We start from the raw sequence: 24866 nt of genomic DNA, 5'->3' as shown, positions 1-24866 counted from the left end.
TATTATGCTACTGATAATATAATCCTGTAGTTATTTTTCAATTCACATGCATACACCAGAAGTAATTATTACCAATTAGCCAGTAAAAAGTATTTTCATTTTTCAAAGATCTAAATTTATTGTTCTAAAAACAGCTGTTTTTAATTTATACAGATTCATAACATAAGTTTTGTTTTTTTAGTATTGATTTTTTTTTTTTTGCTTTTCATAGAGTTTATTACATCAGTTCTCTAAGAATTAAATTGCTTAAAAGTTTTATAAAATTTACACATTTATTAATAATTTATCAAAGTTATTGTACTTCAAACCTAAAAACGTGTTTTTCATCACCGAAATTTTCTGTTTTATGTTGGATAACATGAAAAAAATTATATCCTACGAGATATGATATCATGAACTACAGGAGATTCAGTTCTGAGACCTGCTTTATTAGATTTTTCAGGTCGAAAACAGAAGAAACCATGAACTTTACCCCTTATACATCGCCTTAAAAATTTCAGTATGACTCATTTCACCAAAGAAACTGAAATCCAGGTGAAATTTATTGTTAGCCATAACTCTGTAACAAATTGTATTCAGACATATGTTTGTATGAATTTTTTTCCTTATTTCAAACTAGATCAGTTACCAAATTATTCCCCTTTCCTACTGAATCACTCTGTATAATTTCTTATTTGAACTCTTTCTGATTAAATGACTCCCCCTAAAAAAACCAGTTTAGGCATACTCTCCATTTTTTAAATACTCAAATAATCATAAAAATTATAAATTAATTGTAAATGAAATCATTATTAATTAAAGGTTTTGAGACATCTGGAATTCATTCTGATGACAGCCTATCAACAGTAAAATAAAGTCAAATAAAGTCCAGCCACTTTTAAACCTTTTACTGTCAATTATATGATATGAAATATATTGTATATATATTTGTATAGGTATATGTATATGTATATGTATATGTATATGTATATGTATATTTGTATATATATTTAATCTCTAAGGTCACTTAAAATCTTTTGACAGACCATTAAAAATATTAAAGATTTACGTTATTTAACAGAGGGAACACTAATGCTAGAATGCCATTCTGGTGATGCATTATGAAAGAAATAAAAAAGCTGTCTTTTCACTAACAATTTCTTTTAACTTAAAGTCTGGCCTAGTCTTTATTTTAACATAAGGTATTCATTGTTACCATATTTCTTAATGAAAGATATCACTATTTTTTATTGCTAACCCTTATTTCACTTTTATTTTATTTTTATTTAATCAATCTCCATGGTGGTTATGTCTTAGTCTTTCATCTGGAAATCCCAGGTTTGAATCCCACTTGGGCATGGCATTTATTATACACTACAAAAATTCCATTTCCACCTCCCATGCACAAGCTTCAAGATATGTGGTGAGATCAAGCAAAAAAAAAAATAAATAAATTTTAAGCTTATAAAAATTTTAATTTTTAAACTGATTTTTAAAGCTGATAAAAATATAACCTAATTATAAAAATCAAACCACATGAAAATGGTCCTTTGTTTTGGATATCTGTAGGCAAACGGTGACGGAATAAGTTGTTAACTTTTTTCGTGAATTATATTTTTAACAACTTATTCTGTCACCGTTTGACATGAAAAAGATAAGTTTTGCCTTCTTATCAATTTAACCATCAAAATGAATGTACATTTTTTATAACATTGTTATATAGCCAAAAAAAAGGTTAACTTATTATTACATCCTTGAATGTGTTTAATATGTCCTTAACAAAATATCACATAGATTATGAACTGATTTTAGCTGTACACAACATGTTTTTCTGCGTTAGTAATTTATCCTACAAATTTTCTTTAACATTTTTATTACTTCGCCATGTATAAATTAATAAACAATGGGGACGGATTACATGTTTGGTTTACTTCATTTTATATCTGTCTTTGTCTCTATAATCATAGCTTATTTATAATAAGTGTAGTATATTAATGATTATAAAGTTGTGTAAAAAAATAAAGAAATAAATAAAAATATTGAAGAGAAAAAAGATTAATTTTACTTAATTATATTTCTCTTGCCATGAAGACAGAAATATAATGAAGTAAAAGGATTAATACATTTAGATATTTTATATATATATATGTATATCACACATTGGTTTCAAGAAGCATGGTGATTCACTATGTACTGTTTATAATATATAATAAAATTTATTATACAGTTGTTAGTTAAGTTTTTTCCACTAGATGGTAGCGTTTCATTCAATATAAAAATGTGAGCACACACAACAAACCAACACACCACCCTTTTTTATTAGAGATGTACATCAACAATATACACACCCCCACTATAAGTTATGATTGTTGATAATGAATTTTGTAGTGTGTGAAAAATGACTGAGAATCCAGAACCTTTAGATGAAAGACCTTTAGAGTTGCTACTATTGTGCAGTGGAGGCTGGTGGTAAAACTGAAAATTAAAAACTTAACTAACAGACTTAAAGAGTCATATTTTTATTAACAGAATCCTTTTAGAATCGTGCAGTAACAAGTGAACCTGTGCAAAATTTCACAAAATGAAAAGCACAGATGTACAATGATTGAAATATGATTGGCGAAGGTGGTGGGTGCATTGGTGCTGATTGAATGCATCAATGGGTTAGTTAGTAGAAATTATTATAAAACAAATCCAGGGTAAGGCAGAAAATTTCATTTCTTACAACCTGATGGCACTGAAAGATATAATGATCCTGGTAACTTAAGGGCTGAAGTAATTTAAAATGTTAATTGCCTAAGCCTCTATTTAATAAACTGGTTCTATTGTTTAAGCCATAGTTAAACATAAGATATAGTTTCTGCATGCTATGGCATTTATTAGTGAGTGGTACTTAACCACAAAACAATTGTTAATTGTAACATAGTATAGTAATTATTGTGGCAAAAAGAACATACTAAGAAAACAAACATACTGTTTATTCATTGATAATTTACACACCTTTTAGTTACATTCTTAAAACTGTAAAAAATTTCATAAAATCAATACCTGCCTAATATATTTAATAAAAATCATTAATTTAAAATGCATCTACAATTGTATTACAGATTGTAGAAGTTAATGAAAGATAATACAAATCGGTTATTCCAAAAAAAATATATATGTATAAAGAAAGGAAGAGGAAAGTGACTTTTTTTCAGTTATGTTAAATAGATTCTACTTTGTTTCAGAAAACATAAAATGATCAAGATTGCATGTCTTAATTTATTAAAAGATTTTCTTAAATACCATATGAATTGGCCTTAAATTATTTATCTTTTAAGAATGATGATAATAGTGCAATACATTGTAACACCATAAATGTTGTTTACCTTTTGCTCTCTTAATAATTTGATAAATGATTCCGCATCAAATTTTGGTAAGGTCATCAATTTTGCACCATGCCTCAATGATTCCATTAAAATAACATTTAAACCGTAAATATGAAAAAATGGTAGCACAGCTGGTAACACATCCTGGAAATCTCCTGGAAAATGTATTCATAATATTTAATAATATAAATTTACTGTTTCTCGTAAAAGATAAGAAAAAAAACCCAAATTGAAAAAATTCTACTTTAAGTGCCTTCCCTTATTTAGGTAGCACCAACAGTAGCAGATTGAAGGGACTAACTGCTCCCTCAAAACCAAGAGACAGTTACGTATCAAATAAAATTTTCAGATAAAATAGAATAAAGATAAATAAATATTTACAATTTTTTAAAGCTTTATTAAGAAAACAAATCAACATGGTTCAGGGTATAACATAAAAAAGTGATTTGAGATGCAATTTCTCTCTCTGTAACCAATTTAGGTCAGATATGCTTCCTGAGTAGTACTAAATGAGAACACTTTTGTTTTCTATAAAAGAACATTTTTTTATACTTTATACGCAGCAAGCTGAAAACAAAATAACAGTTCATTTAAGAATTTGGAAACGTTTTTCAATTTAAGAAATGAAATAAGATTAAAATGTTGATAATCGTTATAATTAAATATTTGAATTGTTATTGCAAAAAATAAATAGAAATATACTGGGTGCATGCTTAATTATTTTTGGGGTTTACTCCATTTTAATAAATGAATCTTGGCTATTTGTTTCAGAGATATTTTAAAGCTACTGCTTACTTCTCTTGATGATGGATGTTGTACAAAGAAATAAGTAATAAAAGAATTTAAAATAAATTTTTTAGAACATTTTGTTCCCACCATTTGCATTCTGGCATCATCCAGCTATCTAAAAATTATATATATGTATGAATCTTTATGAAAAATGTTCACACAATTTCAAAGTTACATTTTAATCTTATAACTTTTCATAGTATTTAAAAATTTAAGTTTTCAAAATATAGATTTAAATTTATAATTTTATTATTATTATAAAGAGTCAAGTAATCACTTTTTAATAATTTTCTCAGTTTCAAACCATGCAAATTTGGAAATTTTATTTAATTATCACCGACATTCATATGTATTTTAATTTTTTGTAATTTGCATTTGTTTTTAGAAGAATTCAAAATTTTCAGGAGCCCTCATTTATGGTCCATTTATGATAATGCTATACAGTACAATAAAATACTAAGCAAAACATCAAATAAAGTCAAAAAATAAATTAAATATTAACATATACCATGCATGAGTTAATATTATTGTGTTGTTTATAAAAATTATTAATCCATATTGATTGAACTGTTTGCTTTGGAGGAGACAGCACTAACTGCTGAGAGTCTATACGAGATGTATTCATGTTCATGGAGCAGAAGTGCTTGGATAAGCAAGATCTCTCATTCGTTCAATTTAGATATTATCATTCACTGCTATAATTATTATGAACTATGAATGTTTGATATAATCATTGAATTTTTTTTAATTTATTGCTAGTTAGTAAAACAAACTGTTATTACTATTAATACAAAATGCTTAAACTTTTGTTTATTGGTTACATATAAAATTACAATCAAATTACTCTAAGAAAGCAAAGCAGTTTTATTTAATAGTGGCATTGCATAAGTAATAAATTCATACAGTAATTTTTTAATAATTACTCCAACAAAAAAATTAATTTAAAATAAAATTCCACAATACAATCACTTAATAGAATAAAAGTTTTCTAAATTTACTAAGTGATTCTAAATTTACTAAATTAGCTTAATAAATTTCTTTTTTTGTATTTGTGAGATAAATGAATTAAATGTCTTTTCAGAAAATTGTAACTATTTGTCAGTTTATTTTCTTTTTAATAAATGTATCTTCAAAAAGAATCTAACTTTTAGATTGAAAAATGGTGGTTATTCATAATTATGGAGGGATAATACAAAGGGCATATAGGATGAGGAGAGAGGTCAGTTAACATCTGCATTAAGACATAATAGAGCCTGATTGATGTATGGATCTATAGAGAAGGTTGCATCCTAGCACCAAAGTATAATTATTTTGTTAAATTATTTGTTAACATACTCCTTCATATTTTTTCTTGTACTTTTTACACTTTCACAAAGATTTCTATTTCTTCAGAACAGATATTATTGTACAAAAAAATTGAAAACTTTAGATGTACTTGTTATTTATTTAGAATTTATTGTTATATAACAAGTTTATGTGACTTCACATTAAAATAACTTTGAATAAAATTATTTTTTATTATGCTATGATAAACAATCAGATAGATTAGTCCTTCACAAATCATTTACATATAATGCAGAATCCAACAGTGTGGTAAAAAGTAAGATATATTTAGTTATCAGTAACTGAAGAAATCTTACATTTTAATGACTCGACTGTTGGAAAAAAATTATAAATAATTTTAAAAAATAAATAAATAAAAATTATATATATATAAAACACTGAAAATCTTACCTGTAGGTTCAATTATATGTTTACATTCATCCTGTTCAATTTGAGTAACATTAGTAACAAGGTTGCGATGTGTTAAACAGACTCCTTTTGGTAAACCAGTTGTTCCAGAAGAATATGGTAAAACTACATCATCATCTTTGCTTTTATTATGTGAACTGTATATTGAATTTATTAATGAAGTATCAACATTATTTTCACACATTTCTCTAAATGACCAAACTCCTTCAGGATGCGGCCTAGATTTACCATCGTAATCTTGCACTGATATTATTTTTAATGAAACTGATCCTTTAGTTTTAGCTTCACACTTTGTTTTTGCTTCTTGCACAATATTTAATTTATCAGCAAATGTTATTATTCCTACAGAATTTGAATCCAAAAGTTGATGACAAATTTCATCTGAAATTGGAAAACAATGTTTCAATAATTCATGCATATTTATAAAAAGGAAAACTGACATCATCTGTTTATTGTACAAAGCTTGGGCAGTTCTGGCAAGGCTTACTAAGACTACAGCTATAGGTGCTACAAGAGGTAGAATGATTTCTTTCTTTAGACCATAGTAAGCATTTAGTAACCTATCATCATTCTAACTTCAGTGATCTAAAGAAAATATTTTACTAAATATGGCTTATACATTAATATTTCATCCTCATTTCCAATCTTCAGTTTTCTGCTTTTTAAAAACTTCAAGAAAAAAATTAAAAACCAAAAATATGGTCAAAGAGCTGTCAATTCAGAAGTTAGGTAGTTGAATCTATTTGTGTCACTGTTGAGATTTCTTTTTATTGGATGACATAGCTTACTAGAACAAAATACTCACTTGTTCAAGGGATTCGTAGCATTCTTCTTTATCATCCCACTACAGAATAGAAGGTATTTTTCTGGATTGCAAAATATATTCTTTCCAAGTATATAGTGATAAATACAAAAATAATTGATTAAAAATTGTGAAGACAAAATTTTATGGTGATACTTTATAACTGGATCAGAAATATTTTGGTTTTATTTTCATGAGTTTTATAAGGAATGTCCCACAAGAAAATAAACGTACTTTAGGAATGCATTTTAAAGTCAAAATAAAGAATAAACTTCATATAAATGTATGTATGAAAATGTTTTGTTCTTCTTATGATGGAAGAATTTTTCTGTAATTTTCTTATTATAATTAATGTAACAAATAACGGGTGAAAAGTTTAAGATCAGACTTTGTAACTTCTCCAAAATAACTTTAACAAAAGTCAGATTGAGCCTCCACAAGGTCCGCCTCTATATATACAGAACAAATAGGAGAAATTTGTCTAGTGAACTGAATCTAAACAAACTTCACAGCTTCTTATCATCAAATCACACTTCACTTGATCACATCTAGAGTTGTAACTCGGGACCTATTCTCACCACAGGTGACCCCTTGAAAGTTCTTCTGAGGAATACTCCACCAGCTGAACCAAGCAGCACCAGAGTTCAGAGAAGGCAGCATTCAAATACAGTGGGCTGCTACTTAGAAGATAACATGCATTCGGAAGCATTTGAAATAAGAAACACCAACAAGGATGCCATGGAATCTCAAGGATACTGGCTCTACAAAGGTATACCTGGACGAGAGTGACCAAAAATGTCCCACAGTTTGAAACAGGCTTTTTAATCAGCTTCAAAATAATAAACTCCATCCAAGAATTCAAGTTACAATCGCCAAGAATCTCAACATTCACCTTAAAAGAATCTAATAAAATCTCACTCATGCACCCACTAAAAATAAAAACAACTCTCCAAAAGACCGTGAAGAAACAGAAAAGTTCTGGGATCTACTTGACCTGACTATAAATAACAGCCCCAAATATGATGTTAAACAATTAATCACAGACAACAATTAATCAATGCTCAACAAGGCAAAGAAAGAAGATACAGCAACATCATCAGATGGCCAGCCCAAAAGAAAACAAACAGAAATGGACAGAGACTGCAGAAATCACAACCTAATCTCGAAATCCACACATTTCAAGAAGAAACCTAAAAACTCAAAACCTGTAAATACCCAGACTGCACTAAAGGAATGGCAACTAGACCATGTCTTCATGGACAAACACCACTGCAAGGTATCTACAATGTAAAAGTCCTCAGAGGAGTAGACACAAGCTCAGATCAGTATGTAGTCAAAATTAAAATTAAATTTATTTCCCAAAGAAAGCAATAAAACCAAGCCCCTAAAACTAAAAGAAAAATGATTCCTAACCAACTAATCAACAACAAAAATTACCAAAAAGCAACTGAAAAAATAACAATCACGGATAAACTTGAAGATCTAGTCAATAACCTTAAACAAATCACAGAAAAATTTGCCCTATAAAATCCTGTAAAAATCATCACTGATGGCTCAGCAAATGTGATGAAACAGTGGAGAAAAAATACCAAGGATGGCTATTTCACCAATCCAAAAAATCAGAAACATCCTTAAAAAATCTAGTAAAGCAAAGAAATTAAACCACCCAAACCCTGCGGAGAATAAAAAGATAATACCATAAAGACACACTGAAGAAGAAGAGTTCAATAAAACTTAGAGACAATTAAAAAACCTTAAAAACTCAGCTCCAAAAATATGAACCCCCAACTCTACTAATAAACAATGAAAACTGCAAACTAGCCCATAACACTAAAGACAATGTAGAATCTAGCTAAATATTTCAACAAACTCCGAAATTGCAAAGAACCAACAGAACTCCCAAACTTTAACACCAACACCAATAACAACACCAACAGAAAACATCAACCCTCCCACAATAAAAGAAGTCTATCAAGCACTTGGTGGGATGAGAATTACAAAGTAGCAGAAGATCAGACTTTTGCAGAGATCTAGAAATATGCAGTAAGATCAGCAAAAATTGTCCTTCATTAACAACTTGTCAACATCTGGATCAAAGAAAAATTACCAGAACACTAGATGACAGCCCTTATTCATCCACTGCACAAAAAAGGGAGTAAAACAGATCCTAACAATTACAGGGGAATCTCACTCATAGACACAACATACAAAATTCTTTCAAGAATCATCCTTAACAGGATCGGTTCACAACTCAAGAAAGAACTAGGAGAATACCATGGAGGTTTCAGACCCTGGAGGAGCTGTCCAGACCAGATCATGAGTCTCAAGCTAATAATGAATTACAACAGGAAAAGAAACAGACACGGTGATAACATTTCAAGAAAGCTTATGACTGTATCCATAGAGAATCCCTACTGAAAATTATAAGACACCTAGGATTACATCCCAAAGTCACAAACATGATAAAACTGACCTTCACAAACATTAAGTCAAAGGTAAAATTCAGAGATGAGCTCTTGGAACCATTTGAGATCAAAACAGGACTGCACCAAGGCGATGGGCTCTCACCATTATTTCAAAAACCCAAAAAACAGACATTATTATTCAACTGCGCTCTAGAAATGGTAAAACATCCTTAAAAAATGAGGAAATGGGTCAAAAAATGCCCCCCAAAAGTAAAAATCAAAACAAACTGTCTTGGTTTTGCTGATGACTTGGCATTACTAGCAACAAAATCAATGAAGCTAAGTCACAGATATTAGAACTTGAAATCATTGCAAATAAAATTGGCCTCAAAATATCATTCAAAAAGACAGATATTATGCCCCCAAAAACCAACACAGTTAAAAGAAGTAAGCATAAACGGTAATAAAATCAAAACAGTAACTCAGTTTAAATACCTCAGAAAAATAATAACAAACAACCTAAACGAAAAAACCTCAATCCAAATAAGAAGAAACAAAGTGGCTAAAGTTCAAAAATTAACAAGGTACACTTACAATAAAAAATGCCTATAAATAAATGCAAAAATAAGACATTGCAACACAGTTATAAAACCAAAAGCCACTTATGCAGCAGAAACACTCTTCCACCTGAATGAACAATCAAAGACAGACAAGCTCCAGAAAATATAAATTTAAAAAATAAATATAAATTAAAAATAAATATAAATATAAATATAAATTTAAAAATATAATATTGATTCTTCCAATTCTTCCTGCATCAATAAAAAATATCAGAAAGACAGGCAATGGTGGATTGTGCCCAAAAAAGTCATGTACAAAGAGTTAGAACCCATCACTGATACATACATAAGAGGAGACTAGGATTCTTTGGACATCTCATGAGGATGCAAGATTCAAGACTTCTGAAACCGCTAGTATAGTACAATCTTGACTCGAAAAACACCAAGACAAGATGCAAATGGATCAGAGAAATAAGAGAGGATCTGAAGAAAAGGATCTGTCTTCTTTACATCAGAAGACATCACAGATAACATAAAATTAAACAAGAAAATCAAGAACAAAAGCACTTGCTTTACACTCGCAAGAAAAAAACTTACAACATGAACATTTTCAACACTAAAAAGGGCACAAAGATCAGAACATATGAAAAAGTACTGGGAGGATCGCGAGGCCTAAACAGTCCTATAGAAGAGACTTGAATAATGGACTGACTAAAGTGATTCTATGCAGTCATAAAAGATAATAATAATGTAATAAATTGGAAAACTGGTTATTCAATCTAAAAAAAACCATTGAAAAAATATTTACTTATCTAAAACCTGAAATAGCTATTTTGATTGTTAAACAATCAATCATCATCAATAGAATTTGGAAAAACAGTATAAGTAAGAAATAAAACAAATAAATGAAAAATGAAGAAATAATAAAAACAGAAATAAAATAATTAGCTAATAAATAATACTTATGAAACAATACAAAATAAGTATTTTTTTCTTTTTTTAGAAAAAAATAAGAAATTGAAAAAAGTTTAGCTATTCCCAGTTGAAATGTAAATTTAGCTTTAAAAGATTCAAACCACCGAATCTCCCAAATCAGATTGCTGAACACAATATAATGAATGAATAAGCAGTATAACAAAAAGATGATCTAGAAAAATGATAGAGGTAGTAAGGGCCTTACAAAAAATCCAAGAGCTGCTTTCCCTTATTATAGTAAATCTAAAATTCTAAAAAACTGCTAGATATTTATTAGTCCTCTATTGTTGTTTAACAATGAAATTTCTATTCGAAAGCTGATAACAATGTAACTGAAACTGATGATGAAAGCTTCCCTACTATCTAAGTCTGTTTGTTGCACATATTTTTTTTGAATTCTACTTACTAGTAAACTAATTTTGTAACAAAGTTTCCTAGCAATATCAGGTTTATTAAGCTGATTTCTTTGGTTTTCTACAATTATTATGAGTTAAATACTTCTTAATTTAAGTTCCAATCTTTCTTCTAGTTTGCCTTATAAATTCTAAATTGCACTAATGCCATTACAGATCAATTTATAACTGCCTACTTCTTCCCTGGGTTTAGTTTTATCTAGTCTTTCTGAGGATAGAGGTCAAATTCCTATGTTAAAGAAACTGTAGTGATTTTTAAAAATATTTAACCTTACTGCTACAAAGAGGACAATGTATATCTTCCCTGATCCAGTTTCACTATTGTTCTGAAGTAAACTAGTGTTGCTGCAGTTGATAAAGTTTTTCTGTCTATAGTAAAAGCATTATTATTTTAGCTCAATGAATTGAGCTAAATTCATTTTAGTTACCTAATTTATAGTATATTTTCAGTTCTACTGATGATAACCATTTAATATTCAAAATGGATATATATATTTAAAGTTTAAGTAAAAATTTGTAAATGGTTTTTACTTGTTTTCCAATTTATTCTGTCAAGATTTTAATTTTCTTTTAAAAATATGTATATTTCTCTTTTTTAATTGTGTCAGCAATTACCTTAAATATATTTTTTGCTGATGCTTTCTTTTGCTGTGTATTTTGGTAATGATTCAAAAAAGCTTTATTCAAAATTTCCAGTCTTAGATAATTTCTGTCTCACATATAATGATTCTGAATCCTTACACAGACTTCCCTTAAAGCATAGTTAATAAACAAACATGTAACATACAAGCTCACAAATATACGTAGTAAACAAGATTGAATTTATATACCTTCTGAACAGCTCACTCCATAAGAAGAAAAGATTGAATATTTTTTTTGGATTACACAATGGGTCATAATTCAATTTTTCTGTTCAGGAATGAATGGTTCGCATTTAGGCCATTCTTTTCTAATGAAATGGTTTTTTCTGTTTCTACTACACCATTCTCACAAAAAACAACAGTACTTTGTGTAACCAAGTTGCAGACCAAGAATAAGTGTAATTACATTCAAATCACTACAAATATTACATTCATATAGTGCATATTGAAGATTTTTCAATATAAATTTAAAGATTTCATATTTTTCTCATACTAGCAGAGTGAGCCACAGGCACTGATTAGAATTTATTACCATTATGCAGAAGATAGCTTTTAAACTAACTTTATAGGAATCAATGAACAAGCGCCACTTTGTTGGGTTATGTTCATTACAAAGTGTCTTATAAGAGAAGAAATGTCATTACAAAACTCTAAGCCATTTTCTTCAGAAAAATAGTCTTTAAATTCAGAATGATGATTACAATAGGTACATATCTTTGTATTCTTTTGAAGAAAATTCCATCCTTTTAGCCAGGAACCAAGCATTTCAGACTGTTTTTTAGATAACTTTCTACTTTCTACTTTTACAAGATCATTGATTTTCTTGAATCAGTAAATGAGGCTCGATGAACTGGTTTGTTCAAAAGTTGTAACACTAGAATCTGTTTCTTTTTCTTCCTTACTTCCATCATACTCTGAGCTACCTTCATCTAATGTCACATTTTCTGGAGGCTTTGGTATGGGCAATTCTTCGCAGTGTGGAACTGGTTTCATTGCAGATTGCAAGTTAGGGTACACCACTGTATGTTTTGATTTTGACGTAATCCCTTTAATATTTGTTAAGCAGAAATAACAGTCAGAAGAGTGATCTTTGGGTTCCCTCCAAATTATAGGGATAGCAAATGGCATGTACCATTTTTTCACGAAATAAGAAGCCTAGAACACAATAAACAGCAGATATCTGGGACCCAAGCCCTTGTTTGATCCCCGAACTTACACCCAAAATAAAGTTCATAACACTAGTGGAGTAGGGTTTTGCCTTTGGGACTTAAGTGTCACTTTACAAATTTTTAGGATGATTTAAACAAACTCTAGGTATTTTGTAAATAACAACTAATTAAAAGAAATAAAGTTGTAAATATGTAACACAATAATTCAGACACACAATGACGTGTTTACTGGTTCACTACTATCTCACAACTGGCATTGTTCTGATGAATTTGTGCTACAATAGATCATGTTTGTATATGTCTGCACAAGTCTGACCCTACTTAACAATAACAACACTACACTTTGAGTTAGTTCATTTGGTCCTATCATATTTACAATGCTCTAGGTGCTTTTATTTGACAATGGACAAATGAATGAAAAAACGTTTTCAAATATTTAAAAAAATTAAAATAACAAAAAGCTGTGGGTGATGGAGAAATTCTGAATACATATTTGAAAACAGGATAAAAACTGCATTAAGTACACCTTTTGGTACTTGTGAGACAAAAATCATGTTGACCAGTATAATTGATTACAGATCTATTCCACTCAAAAACAAAACATCATATAAAAGCAATACACCAGCATAAGGATGGTATGCTTGCAAATCCATATCAGACTGATTGAATTGTCAAAGTTTCAAGATCAGAAATGATGCTGAATTTAACTTCTTAATTAAACAGAGCTATGTTACAAAAAATCCAGCATCACATTAAAAAAGTTAATTAATCATGTAGGAAATGCACGATTTCCTCAGAGACTGTAGAGAAGCTTAAAGTAGTATAAGAAGTAATAGAATTCCTTAAGCAAATTGAAAAAAATTGTTTTCAATACATTTGCTCCAAGTTTCTTTGGTCTGAATTATTTAAAGGCATCTCATAAAATTTGAGTATCAAATAAACTAAATAAAATCAAAAACAAATCATCAAATCCATACAAATCCAGTTTAAATAAAGTATGACCAAATCAAATGCTTTTTTCAAATAAAAAAAAACTGCTGTATTATTAACTAAGGCAGCACAAATACCATCAATAAATTAGTCCAAAGCATGAGATTTATTTACCAAGTTAAATGCCAATTGTGCAAGTGAAATTACAATAAGTTTATAAAATGACTGTAAAAAATAAAATTAATTTTAAAAAAAATTTGTTTTTCATTATTTAGATGAATTTGTTTAAAATTAAGATTTTTGGTAATTTATTTCAAACATAAATTTTATTTTAAATATAAATAAGGTTAGGTTTTATTGACAGATGCTTATTATTAATTTGAGTGTAATTATAATGTAAGATTAACAAAGAAAGTATGATAAATTATACATCTTAATTAAAAATGTATTTATTATTCATAATGGTATATCTTATTAACAAAGATGAGATTAAAATGTAAAGGGAAGAAGCATAAACTTGAAAAAAAAAAATTGTATACCCAACCACCCCAATTGTAAACCCAACCACCAAAGAACACCGGTATCCAAAATCTAGTACTCAAATCCATATAAAAGTAACTTTTCTTTCTTTTTCCTGTTTAGCCTCCGGTAACTACCGTTTAGATAATTCTTCAGAGGATGAATAAGGATGATATGTATGAGTGTAAATGAAGTGTAGTCTTATACATTCTCAGTTCGACCATTCCTGAGATGTGTGGTTAATTGAAACCCAACCACCAAAGAACACCGGTATCCACGATCTAGTATTCAAATCCGTGTAAAAATAACTAGCTTTACTAGGACTTGAAATCAGCTGATTTGGGAAGATGCGTTCACCACTAGACCAACCCAGTGGGTTATATAAAAGTAACTGCCTTTACTAGGATTTGAAATCAGCTGATTTGTGATGACGTGTAACACCACTAGACCAACCCATTGGGTTTAGTGTGGTAATCTGTACAAAAATTTCAGTACATTAAAATATTCAAATTTTGATTTTTTTTTTAACAAAGTAGGCTATTTTGATAGCGATCTGAAATTCAGAGAAAAAATTGGTATGACTTGATAATGATCTGATGAAATAGACTGCAAGATTAAGAAAAACAAAAATACTGGAATTTTTTGCTTTCTCATTTAATGTGTACAGATATATACTGTATCTGATTAATAATTTTAATCAATAATGTTTTTAAAATTGTTAATTTATTTTGTACAGATTTAATTAATTTAATGCCATAACAAATTTGTTATACATTTTTATATAATTGTCTTTCTTATATATTATGATGGATTGACTTACTTAATTTATTCAAAATTAAATTATTGATTTTGTATTTTGTGATGCTATTTTGATTAAGCTTTACCTATGATTTCCATTCAGACAAATGCTTGGGACATTCCTCTTTTATGTCCATAAAACATCATAACTATCAATTTTTTTTTTTTTTTTTTAACTACCACCATTAGATATTACTTAAGAGGATGAGATGGATGATAATTTTTGTATTGTGTGAAAATGCCATGCCTGACTGGGATTCCAACCTGCGACCTCCAGATGAAAGCCCAAGACAGCGCCACTTGTGCCATGGAGGCCGGCACCTACCAATCTCTAAAATGATCTATATTGTGTACAATCAAACATCAATTTGAAAAAAAATTTAATTATTAATATTCAAAATAAAGACTTTAGAAATATCTTCTAATGAAGAGAATTTAATAATTTTATCAGAACTGTTGTTTTTATAAAACTGTTATTCTTAATGATATAGCACATCATAACTTTTTTTCTAATTTTAATGAGCTAACAAGTAACATTTTTATTATGATATTAAACAAAAAAAAAGAAGAAAACAGAAAAATTAATTGTTCAAGTAAAGACAGTTAGAAGGTTACAGAAGACAACTATGATACTGATATTAATACTCATAAAAATGACAAAATTAATGCAGAAACACTATCTACTAGTCCATAAATAATTATAAAATAGTCAAATTGCATATGTAATTTTAATGATAATTACTGACAGATAACATAACATACAAAACATTACTAACAGATGAACTGGCACAATGGTTAAATTAACATATACGTGATACTTTGGATATTAATTCATAATTGTTAAATATTTTTATACTAATAATTTTTTTTCTGTTCCATTAAGATATTTGGAACAGAAAGAACCTTGCACCTAACCTTGCAAGTATCTTGAAGGTAACCTTGCACCTTAGATATTTGTATATGTTTTAATAATAAAGATAAAGTGGTGAAAAAATCATACCTTTTGCTGGGAATTAACCATTAGAGCAAATCTTTGAGTATATCTAACTACTCTAAATGTGCTATATTTTTATATATTTTAATCTTTTAAAAATAAAATAACTACTCTTTTAAAACCATCTATTTATTACAATAAAGAGGGAAAAATAACATCAAAAAGCAACTGTAAACAAAAGAAGTAGCCAACTTTATGAAGTTAAGAGTTTTTTTTACTTTCTTAGCTATCACAGCCAGCAAAAAAAAAATAACAAGGCATTAAAATTTGACAAAATTCCTTACACAGATTTGTAATTCTTGGTGTGTACTTACGCTTGTACCTCATTTTGTGCATCTTCAATACTGGCTATATTAATTAGTTGCTCCTCATTATCTATTCCTCTCTAACACAAAGGTTTGATGAATTTAAAGCAGCTGAATTATAAGAGGCACTAGTCAAAATTGTTTTCCTTCTAGTTATGGATGTTCACTATATTACCATTCCTTGTGATGAACATAAATCATTGTGAAGGTGCCATTTAAAAAGCTGACTATCACCTGAGTTTTGATGTGCAATATTATATTGGGATCAGCAAAAAAGGGAAATGGGATATTATCACATAACTCCTCATTGCTTATTATAAAACTGGGATTGGATACTTGTTATTCTTAATAATTATAGTCATGCAACTTTCATAGGTGGCGTTTAATATTTCTCAAGTCACCTTCAACCTTACAATTATGGCACTTAACAGCTTATTTATTACAAAGAATTGATTCTATTAAATCTTTACAAAACTAATAAAAGAGTATGATAAAATTGAGGGGATGTTTTTTTGAAGGAGGTTTAACTTAATATATTTTTATTCACATGGCTTTTTGAACTTGTCAAAAAAAAATTTACCATTGAAAATATGACGCTGAAAACATCTTGAAACAAAAGTTTCACAAAATCTTCCACATTTAAAACTCTAATTTTGATATTTTTTTTTTTACTTTTGACTGTTTCAACATATTGATTTATGCAAAATCTTAAATGCTGAAGAACCATTATCAAAAAATCAAAATCAAAAAGTGTATGAATGTATTTTCACTACTAAAAACTCATTATTATGACTATAAAAAATTGATATGAGTAAAAAATAATAATTATTTATTTCTTTTTCAAGCAACTTCAGGATAATTGCCTAATTACAGCCATTGATGAGAGTTAAATTTTTGTAGAATGTAAAATACCAAGCTGGTCCTGGGTGGTCTGAACTCAGGATGAAAGACAAAAATACTACAATTCTGCAATGGAGGACGACAGTGTCATTTATAAAATTACCATTAAAGAAATATTAAAAATTAAAACATAAAGATTCAATAATAAACACATAGTAGAATGCTTCTACCTGAACAACTGTAAAACTCCCTACACTGAATGGAGGAAATGATACTGTAATACTTTTTACATAATAAATTAGAAAAATCCATTTTACCTGCCGTATATGCTGGGTTAACTGTAGAAACAATTAGGCCAGCTTCAACAGCACCAAATAAAGCAATAGGAAATTCTGGAAGGTTTGGCAATGCAAGAGCTATAACTTGTCCTGGTTTAAATCCAGATTTTAATAAAGTTGCACCAAATCTTCTAGTAAGTTCTCGTAATCTAGCAAATGTGTATTTTCTTCCTGTTAAAGAACATTCCTAAATGAACAGAAAACACTTTGTCAGTTTTATTAATTAATATTTAATATATTATACACTAATCTAACATTTAAGCTACATTATAAAATGCCGTAACAGTAGAAGGGGTAGCTCATCAAGTGTACCACATCACTTTACCTAAAATTAGCAGTCAAACATTTTTTTATGAATTTTAATTTGACCTTAAAGATTTTTTTGTTTTTAATTTTGTTTTATTAATTTTTAATTACATTTACAAACATTACAATTGTTATAAATTCATTGTTATCAATTCAATTGTTTAATATAGTTCAAATGGAGTGGATTTTGCTGTAATCAATATTGTATCAATGATATAAGTTACAGAAAGCCACATGAATCTAGTAAAATATTTTTTTTTAAATCTTTATAAATGTGATATGTATTTTGATTAGAGATAAAAATAAGGAAAAAGGATTTTTTTTTTTAAAGATGAGAATAATGTGTTGCTAAATATGTCTGTTTGTTGCCATCCTTCAAAGTAATGTAGCATCTCTAACTTTCAACTGAAAGTTCCTAGAAAGTTCCTGAAACTTCCAACTGAAAGTTTGAATTCTAATCAAGCTTGGTGTTTTTCATACACAATAGATTCATTTCTCATAAGTGGCTATAATTAACAGCTATTTACAAAAAATAAAATAAAATGTAAAAACTTTGTAAAATCAGAGTGTATAATAAAAATGTATGATACTCAGATACTCCAGTCTACTTACATGAGGTTGTTGAATTTAAAGACTTCTTAAACAAATTTAACAACTTTTAGTTTCAGTTCTTATTGTTATTTTTAATATTTTTATAAATTCATAGATTTATTCTATGAATAAATCTATTTGATTAAAAGATGAAAGAAAATATTTAAAAATACATGTTGCATGCTACAAGTAAATAAAAACTTTTAAATAAGCAAAATTAGATTACTTTCCCAAATATTTTCATGAAAAATATATTTATATTTAAAATTTTTCTGGGTAGAGGGTGACTCACCAGTAAATCTTCTTTGCCCAATATTTAAATCATGAAATCACCTGTTATATACCAATAAAATAAATGCAATACATATAACGAGGATTGGATTATATTTTTGAGTGTCAGGACATGATCATAGGACAATAACATAATAAGACAACAATATGGTTGTTGTCTTATTATAAAGATTCTTCTAGTATGAATTTGACACAGGATTTTTTTTGTTTAGTTTTGATATAAAAATCTTCATTTTAATATTGCCCACCCAGTTTTTTTTGCCACATGACAACTGAAAGCTTTTATATGGGAATATGACATGGACATTTTGTAGCATATGAAAAGTGTCACACCTGACTGTGTTTCATACCTGGGATCACAGGATTAAAGACCAAAATGCTACCAATCTGCCAAGGAGATTGGACAAATTAATTTTCAAATTCTTTTATTACATATTTTGAAAGCTTTAATTCTTTTTCCTTTCTGATTTTTCTAGTTATCTATGTTTTACTGCCATACAGCATTATTCTCCATATAAATAGTTTATTTAAAAATGTACAAAATCTTTTTAATACTACAGTAAATTACTTTTCTCAAAAAATAACTTTTCTTCCTTGAGCCAATATGTTTAACGTCTTCTTATCATCCATTTTTTATAGTTTTATTACCCAAATAACAAATTCTTTGACTTTAAATTATTTTCATGACCTGTCTTAATTTGTGTTACACAGTTTTCTTCCATTTATCATGTTACTTTTCTATTATTTTAATTTATTCTAAAATTAAATTTACTTCTGTCAGAGTCCATCAAATCTTAATATCCTGTCTTTTCTTACTGGATTGTTACTCTATTGTCAAATATTTCTTTCAGATTTTTTTATTGCCTCACATAAGTTGAAAATCAACAAAAATATATTATATCTTACTGCAATTCTTTTTCTATTAAAGTTAAATTTTTGCTTTAATTAAATCTATCTTATTCTTCAATTGATTACAGATAATTCAATCATATGCTTTTTTTAAATCTTGAACATTTTATTTTACAATAAAATTGAGATCTACAGACACAATGTTTTTTCTTAATCTGCCTTTCAAGAAAAGTTAAGATCATCTCACTTATACACATGGCTTCAGAACCCAAATTAATTTTCACTAATAAACTTTTCATCTATAAAGTATTCATTAAATGCATTAGATAACAAACTTATGGTGTGAAGGTTTTCTTATGACAAATATGTGCAAGCTCCTTCTTTGACTTCCTGAAAATTTAGAGAGTTATTGATTATTTGAACCGAAGAACTAATCAGTTTTATATCATTATTGTAAACCAGTCAGAATAGAAAATTTATTTATGAAAAAAAAACCAATTAAGTTGTTGAAAGTGACTGCCTAAAAGCTTATCACCGAGAAAATCTACATCTGAAACTGTTATAATAAAAATTCAGAAAAAAGGAATAATAATAATATTATTTTTTATCTAATTACGATAATGTACTTACAATAGCAGTTTTATCAGGCCAAAGTTCCACATTTTGCCATAAAACTTCATGTAAAAAATAATCTGGTACCTCATAATCGTTGTATGGAGACGATATGACATTATCAGATGAAATTACATTTGTTTTTAAATATCTAACAGGAGTATTACATGCATAACAATGTTTCTTATTCTCATTAAACATATTGTGTTTATATTTTTTTGTGTGTTGTAAATTATCATTATTTAATGCTGCATAACATGTTGATAGATTTCTTAATCCATTAGTTTTATTTGAAGACTTTTTAGATAATATATTAACTGTTTGTATAAATCTTTGTGGTAGCATATCTCTGAAAAGAAAAAAAATGAATAATTATAATGACAAAGTAAAAAAAAAATATTTGGTATAATAATAAAAATGTAATATAAAACAAAAAGTTTACAAAAAAACTATCTGATGATGAATTACCTAAAATGCATTATTATTATTATCATTACCGTAATTATTATTATCATTATCATTATTATTATTATTATTATTATTCTCTGAGCCTGCAGTACTTGTGGTCGCTGGCGTCATACCCATTGCTAATTTAGCAAGGGAGCGCCAGGTGATCTACAGGCAGGCCAAGACCGGGTGACCATTGCCAACGAGGAACGCACTCGCACTTTCCTCGCATGGCAAGAGACCTGGAACCACGAGACCAGAGGATGATGGATCACAAGGCTTATCCCTCTGGTCAAACCGTGGACGGAGCGACGGCATGGAGAGGTGGAGTACTACATGATCCAATTTTTAACGGGTCACGGGTACTTCCGTTCTTACCTCCATGTCATAAGGAAAGTGCCGTCCCTTGACTGCCTGTATTGCCCCGGTTTACGGGACGACGCTGAGCACACCTTTTACAAATGTGCTGGGTGGGTGGCAGATCAGGGACACTAGAGGCGGATCTCAGAGCACTGAGTCCCTACAACGTGGTTGCAATGATGCTTCGTGACCTGAACAGCTGGGAAAAAGTAGCCCGATTCGTCTGCAACATTCTCAGGGCCAAGAAGGTTGACCTGGATAGTCCTGAAAATTAGGTAGCACCTAATCAGGCTAGCATAGGAGGACTCGACCAGAAGTAATGTGTTAAATGGTTCCGGGTCGAGTCCTGGTAGAAAGGGGGGTGGTTTTAGTCAGTAGTCTGCTGATAGTAATTGGATAATACCATCAGCGGGAGCCCGACACTCCGTGCGTAGTGCATTTCCACCTAGAAAGTTAGATTGTGGATTGTAAATGAATATCAAGCCTGGCTTTATCCAAAAAGCACATGAAGCTCATTTTTAAGAATTTTGTATAACAGGAAAATATTGTTTTTGAACAAAAATAAAGACTGAATTGTCAAACTGTTATAAAAGGCTTCTTACAAACTACCTGATAGCTTCAGAATGATATTACTGATGAAACCAGTGAAGTACCTGACACAATTATAATATTAAATATTAAAGCAAAGATAAGGAAAAAGGGGATGATGGAGGGAGAAGAGAATTTTAATCCATGGATGGACTACCTCAGAAGATAGCAGTTTACTTTCTTCAAGGATTATACAGTAGAATTACTTCAATAACTAACATTGTTTCCTTCTGTTAAATGCCAAAATCATAACACTTATAAGCGACTTTGGGTAATGCCATTTTCTTGAAAATAGTTGTGCCATTTTCAAGAATAATAAGTTTGACTTTAGGGAAAGTAAGAAGTGAAGTTTTATGAACATGGTAATTGTTAAGTGCAATTGATGTTAATTCTATGAATAAAACCTTATATTCACTTTGTTTATCAATATTATACAATTTTCATAATTTTACTAACTTTTTCAATTCAGTTTCATAAGATACAATATCTAGTGAAGCTAGTGCAATTCACTTAGTTACTATATGCAGAAGCCAACATAATATCTATAAAAATAAAAAAAAAAACCATAATGGTTTCTAAATGACACGATACTAGTCTCTCTAACATTTTAGTAATTTCTCAAATTTTCTTGTACTTTCTGTTTGTATGTATAAATAAATGTTGCGGTTTTGCATGGCTTTAGTGCTGAATTAGTTTTTGGAGATTGTATCAACTGAATATTACTGTGATCAAGTCAAGTGAAGTTTTTAAATATTATTAAAATTGGATTGGTTTTTACAAAACATCAGTAAGCATTGTGAGAGTGAAAATGAAGAGGGCACAGCATCAACTAGTGGGAAGAAAGCGTAAAAATAGAAAATATGATGACACATATTTGGACTTTGGTTTTATGTCAATAGAAGTCAGTAGTAAAGAGAATCCAAGATTTGTTCTGTGTATGAAAGTTTTGGCACCAGAGTTCATGGTACCAAGTAAGTTAAAAAGCCATTTAGAAACCATTCATTCCAGCAAAAAGTAAATCTCTTAACTACTTCAGCAGGATGCTAAAAGATTAGTATCAGCAAAAAGATAGTTTTCATAAGCAGGCATTAATACAATGGCATTAGCAATCACAGATGCTTGTTCTATTTCTGGCTGTTATGAGGACTGCAGACTTTTATTCAAAATAAACCCTTTGAAGCACTGTGGATCTACTATGTTATACACTGGAAAGCCCTTAGGCCAAAATATCTGAATCTTTGTTGTAACAGATCTAAGAATATTTATTAAGTGTATTAAACTTTATAAAACTTTAGCGATAGAAGGCCATTAAATAATTTCGATTCTTCATTGCACTTTTTGATAACTGACTCACTAATTTTTACCAAATATAATACTTTGTTACTAAAAAAAAGCATTTTAAATTAAAACAAATTAAAGTTTACAAGAATAATAACAAATACTATATGGAACAAAGTACAACTAAAGCTAACATGCACTTTAGTGAAAAAATCTTGTCTAAAATTAACAATAAAATGAAATAAATATGTACAGATCATTAACAGATGAATCCAATACCTCACCATATAGTTTAAATAATATCCAAGAAATAAATGCTGATGACTGATGTTTTCAGGAAGTAGTAATATACATTAAACCATTACCAAGTGTACAAGTCAACATACTTGTATTCTCTTTCACCACTCATCAGGTGTCAAGGTTCAAGAACTGGTGTAAGATAATTTATACAGTGAAAGGGCAACTGCTTTGTTGTTTTTAACTTTCCATTTAGCTTGCATTATCATACTGGTTAAGAGGTGGGTGCATTATCATACTGGATGTTTATATAATATCTTTACAATTTTCAATATTAATAACAATTTAAAATATAAATCACAGAAGTTAGAGACAAGTTTTATTTAACAAAACTGTTCAAAAAGTTTCACAGAAGATGTTTAAATATATTTAGGCAGATCATCTATAATTCTGACCACTTTTCTAATTAAAACAGAATCTTTTAAAATTAATTATGTGTTATTTTTGTTTTCTAAATGCTATAAACATTCAGTTAAATTGTCTTAATTCTACTATAAATCAATAGGACTTCTTTTATATCACTGCTGATAAGTTTCAACTTTTAAAAATTGCTTCATAATACAAAATTTTGTAATTTGCTACAGAAGTATAGTAAAACATACATAATCTAACACAATAAAATAGAATAATAAATTGTAGAGCAATACATATACATACACAAATTACATATAATATGTAATAATATGAATTCATGTATAATTTATTATTTCATGATAGAAGATAGCTTGTATTTAAATCATGATTAATGAAATACTTCCCATTCAAATTATAATAAACAGAAACTGCTGTTATGTGATAAGAAAAAAAAATTAATAGAAACTGAACAAAATGGGTTCAAAAGAACAATAAGTTATTTTTTTTAATCACAAAAAACCATACTGATAGGAATATATATACAAAAATTCAAATTGATATACATTTATAAAGATTTCATCAATTACTAACCTTATCTAATATTAATTTTTTGCTAATTTTAAGGCCCAATAGATTTTTTTTTAAAACAGATGGATACTGGTGGCGGAGGGCAACCATGGAAGGTCTAGACATGATTGACAACTTTGTTAGAGGGTCTGATGGGCTAGGACTAGAATCCACTGAAACAAGGCTTGATCTTGTTAGATACCTATATATATATTTTTTTCATATTTGTTCTAGTATTGCAAAGTTTAAATTTCTTGTTAACTGTTTTTGTTAATTTAAAATAACAATTCAGATATTTCTAATCTCAATTGAAGATAGATAAGAGGTTTTAGTTTTTTTAATTGATGGAATTAGGAAGTAGAAGTCCTTGGGGGGTGGGGGAGAAAGAGGGTCAGAACCTGTTAGAGACCACTGATTTTTAATTTTTTTTCTTTAAAAATAAGACATATTTTGAAAACGAATGGTTAGAATATTGCAAAATATTGGAGAGGGGGAATTAAGCCTGTGAGGGAGCAAGTGAACTCTGGACAACATATCTATTTTAGTATTTTCTTATAGTAAACATATTTAGAAAGTCTTAAATATATTTCAAGTTTTGTTAATTAATGGAGCTTCAGTGGGGCAGGAAGGCACAGAATTTTCTCTTCTTTTCTTGTACGACTTTTCTTTTTTTTAAGTTTGAATATATTTTGAAAAAAAATTGATATCATAATACTTAACAATTTTAACATAATAATATAACATTT

The 24866-nt window shown here is 28.8% G+C and overlaps 1 protein-coding gene across 1 annotated transcript in view; it reads right to left on the bottom strand.

Moving 5' to 3' along the window:
* LOC142330838 (uncharacterized) overlaps positions 1–24866 on the bottom strand; it is a 102879-nt gene that overhangs the window by 14983 nt on the left and 63030 nt on the right. The window contains exons 2-5 of the mRNA XM_075376297.1: positions 20248–20578; positions 17560–17767; positions 5874–6272; positions 3351–3505 (exon numbers count right to left, since the gene is read on the bottom strand). Of these exons, the coding sequence (XP_075232412.1) occupies positions 3351–3505; positions 5874–6272; positions 17560–17767; positions 20248–20578 (1093 nt within the window). The remainder of the gene's footprint in view (positions 1–3350; positions 3506–5873; positions 6273–17559; positions 17768–20247; positions 20579–24866) is intronic.

The sequence above is a fragment of the Lycorma delicatula genome, chromosome 10 (assembly GCF_047948215.1).
Source record: "Lycorma delicatula isolate Av1 chromosome 10, ASM4794821v1, whole genome shotgun sequence".
Lineage (NCBI taxonomy): Eukaryota > Metazoa > Arthropoda > Insecta > Hemiptera > Fulgoridae > Lycorma > Lycorma delicatula.
Note: the sequence above shows the minus strand (reverse complement) of the source record. Positions and strands in the feature narration are given on the sequence as shown.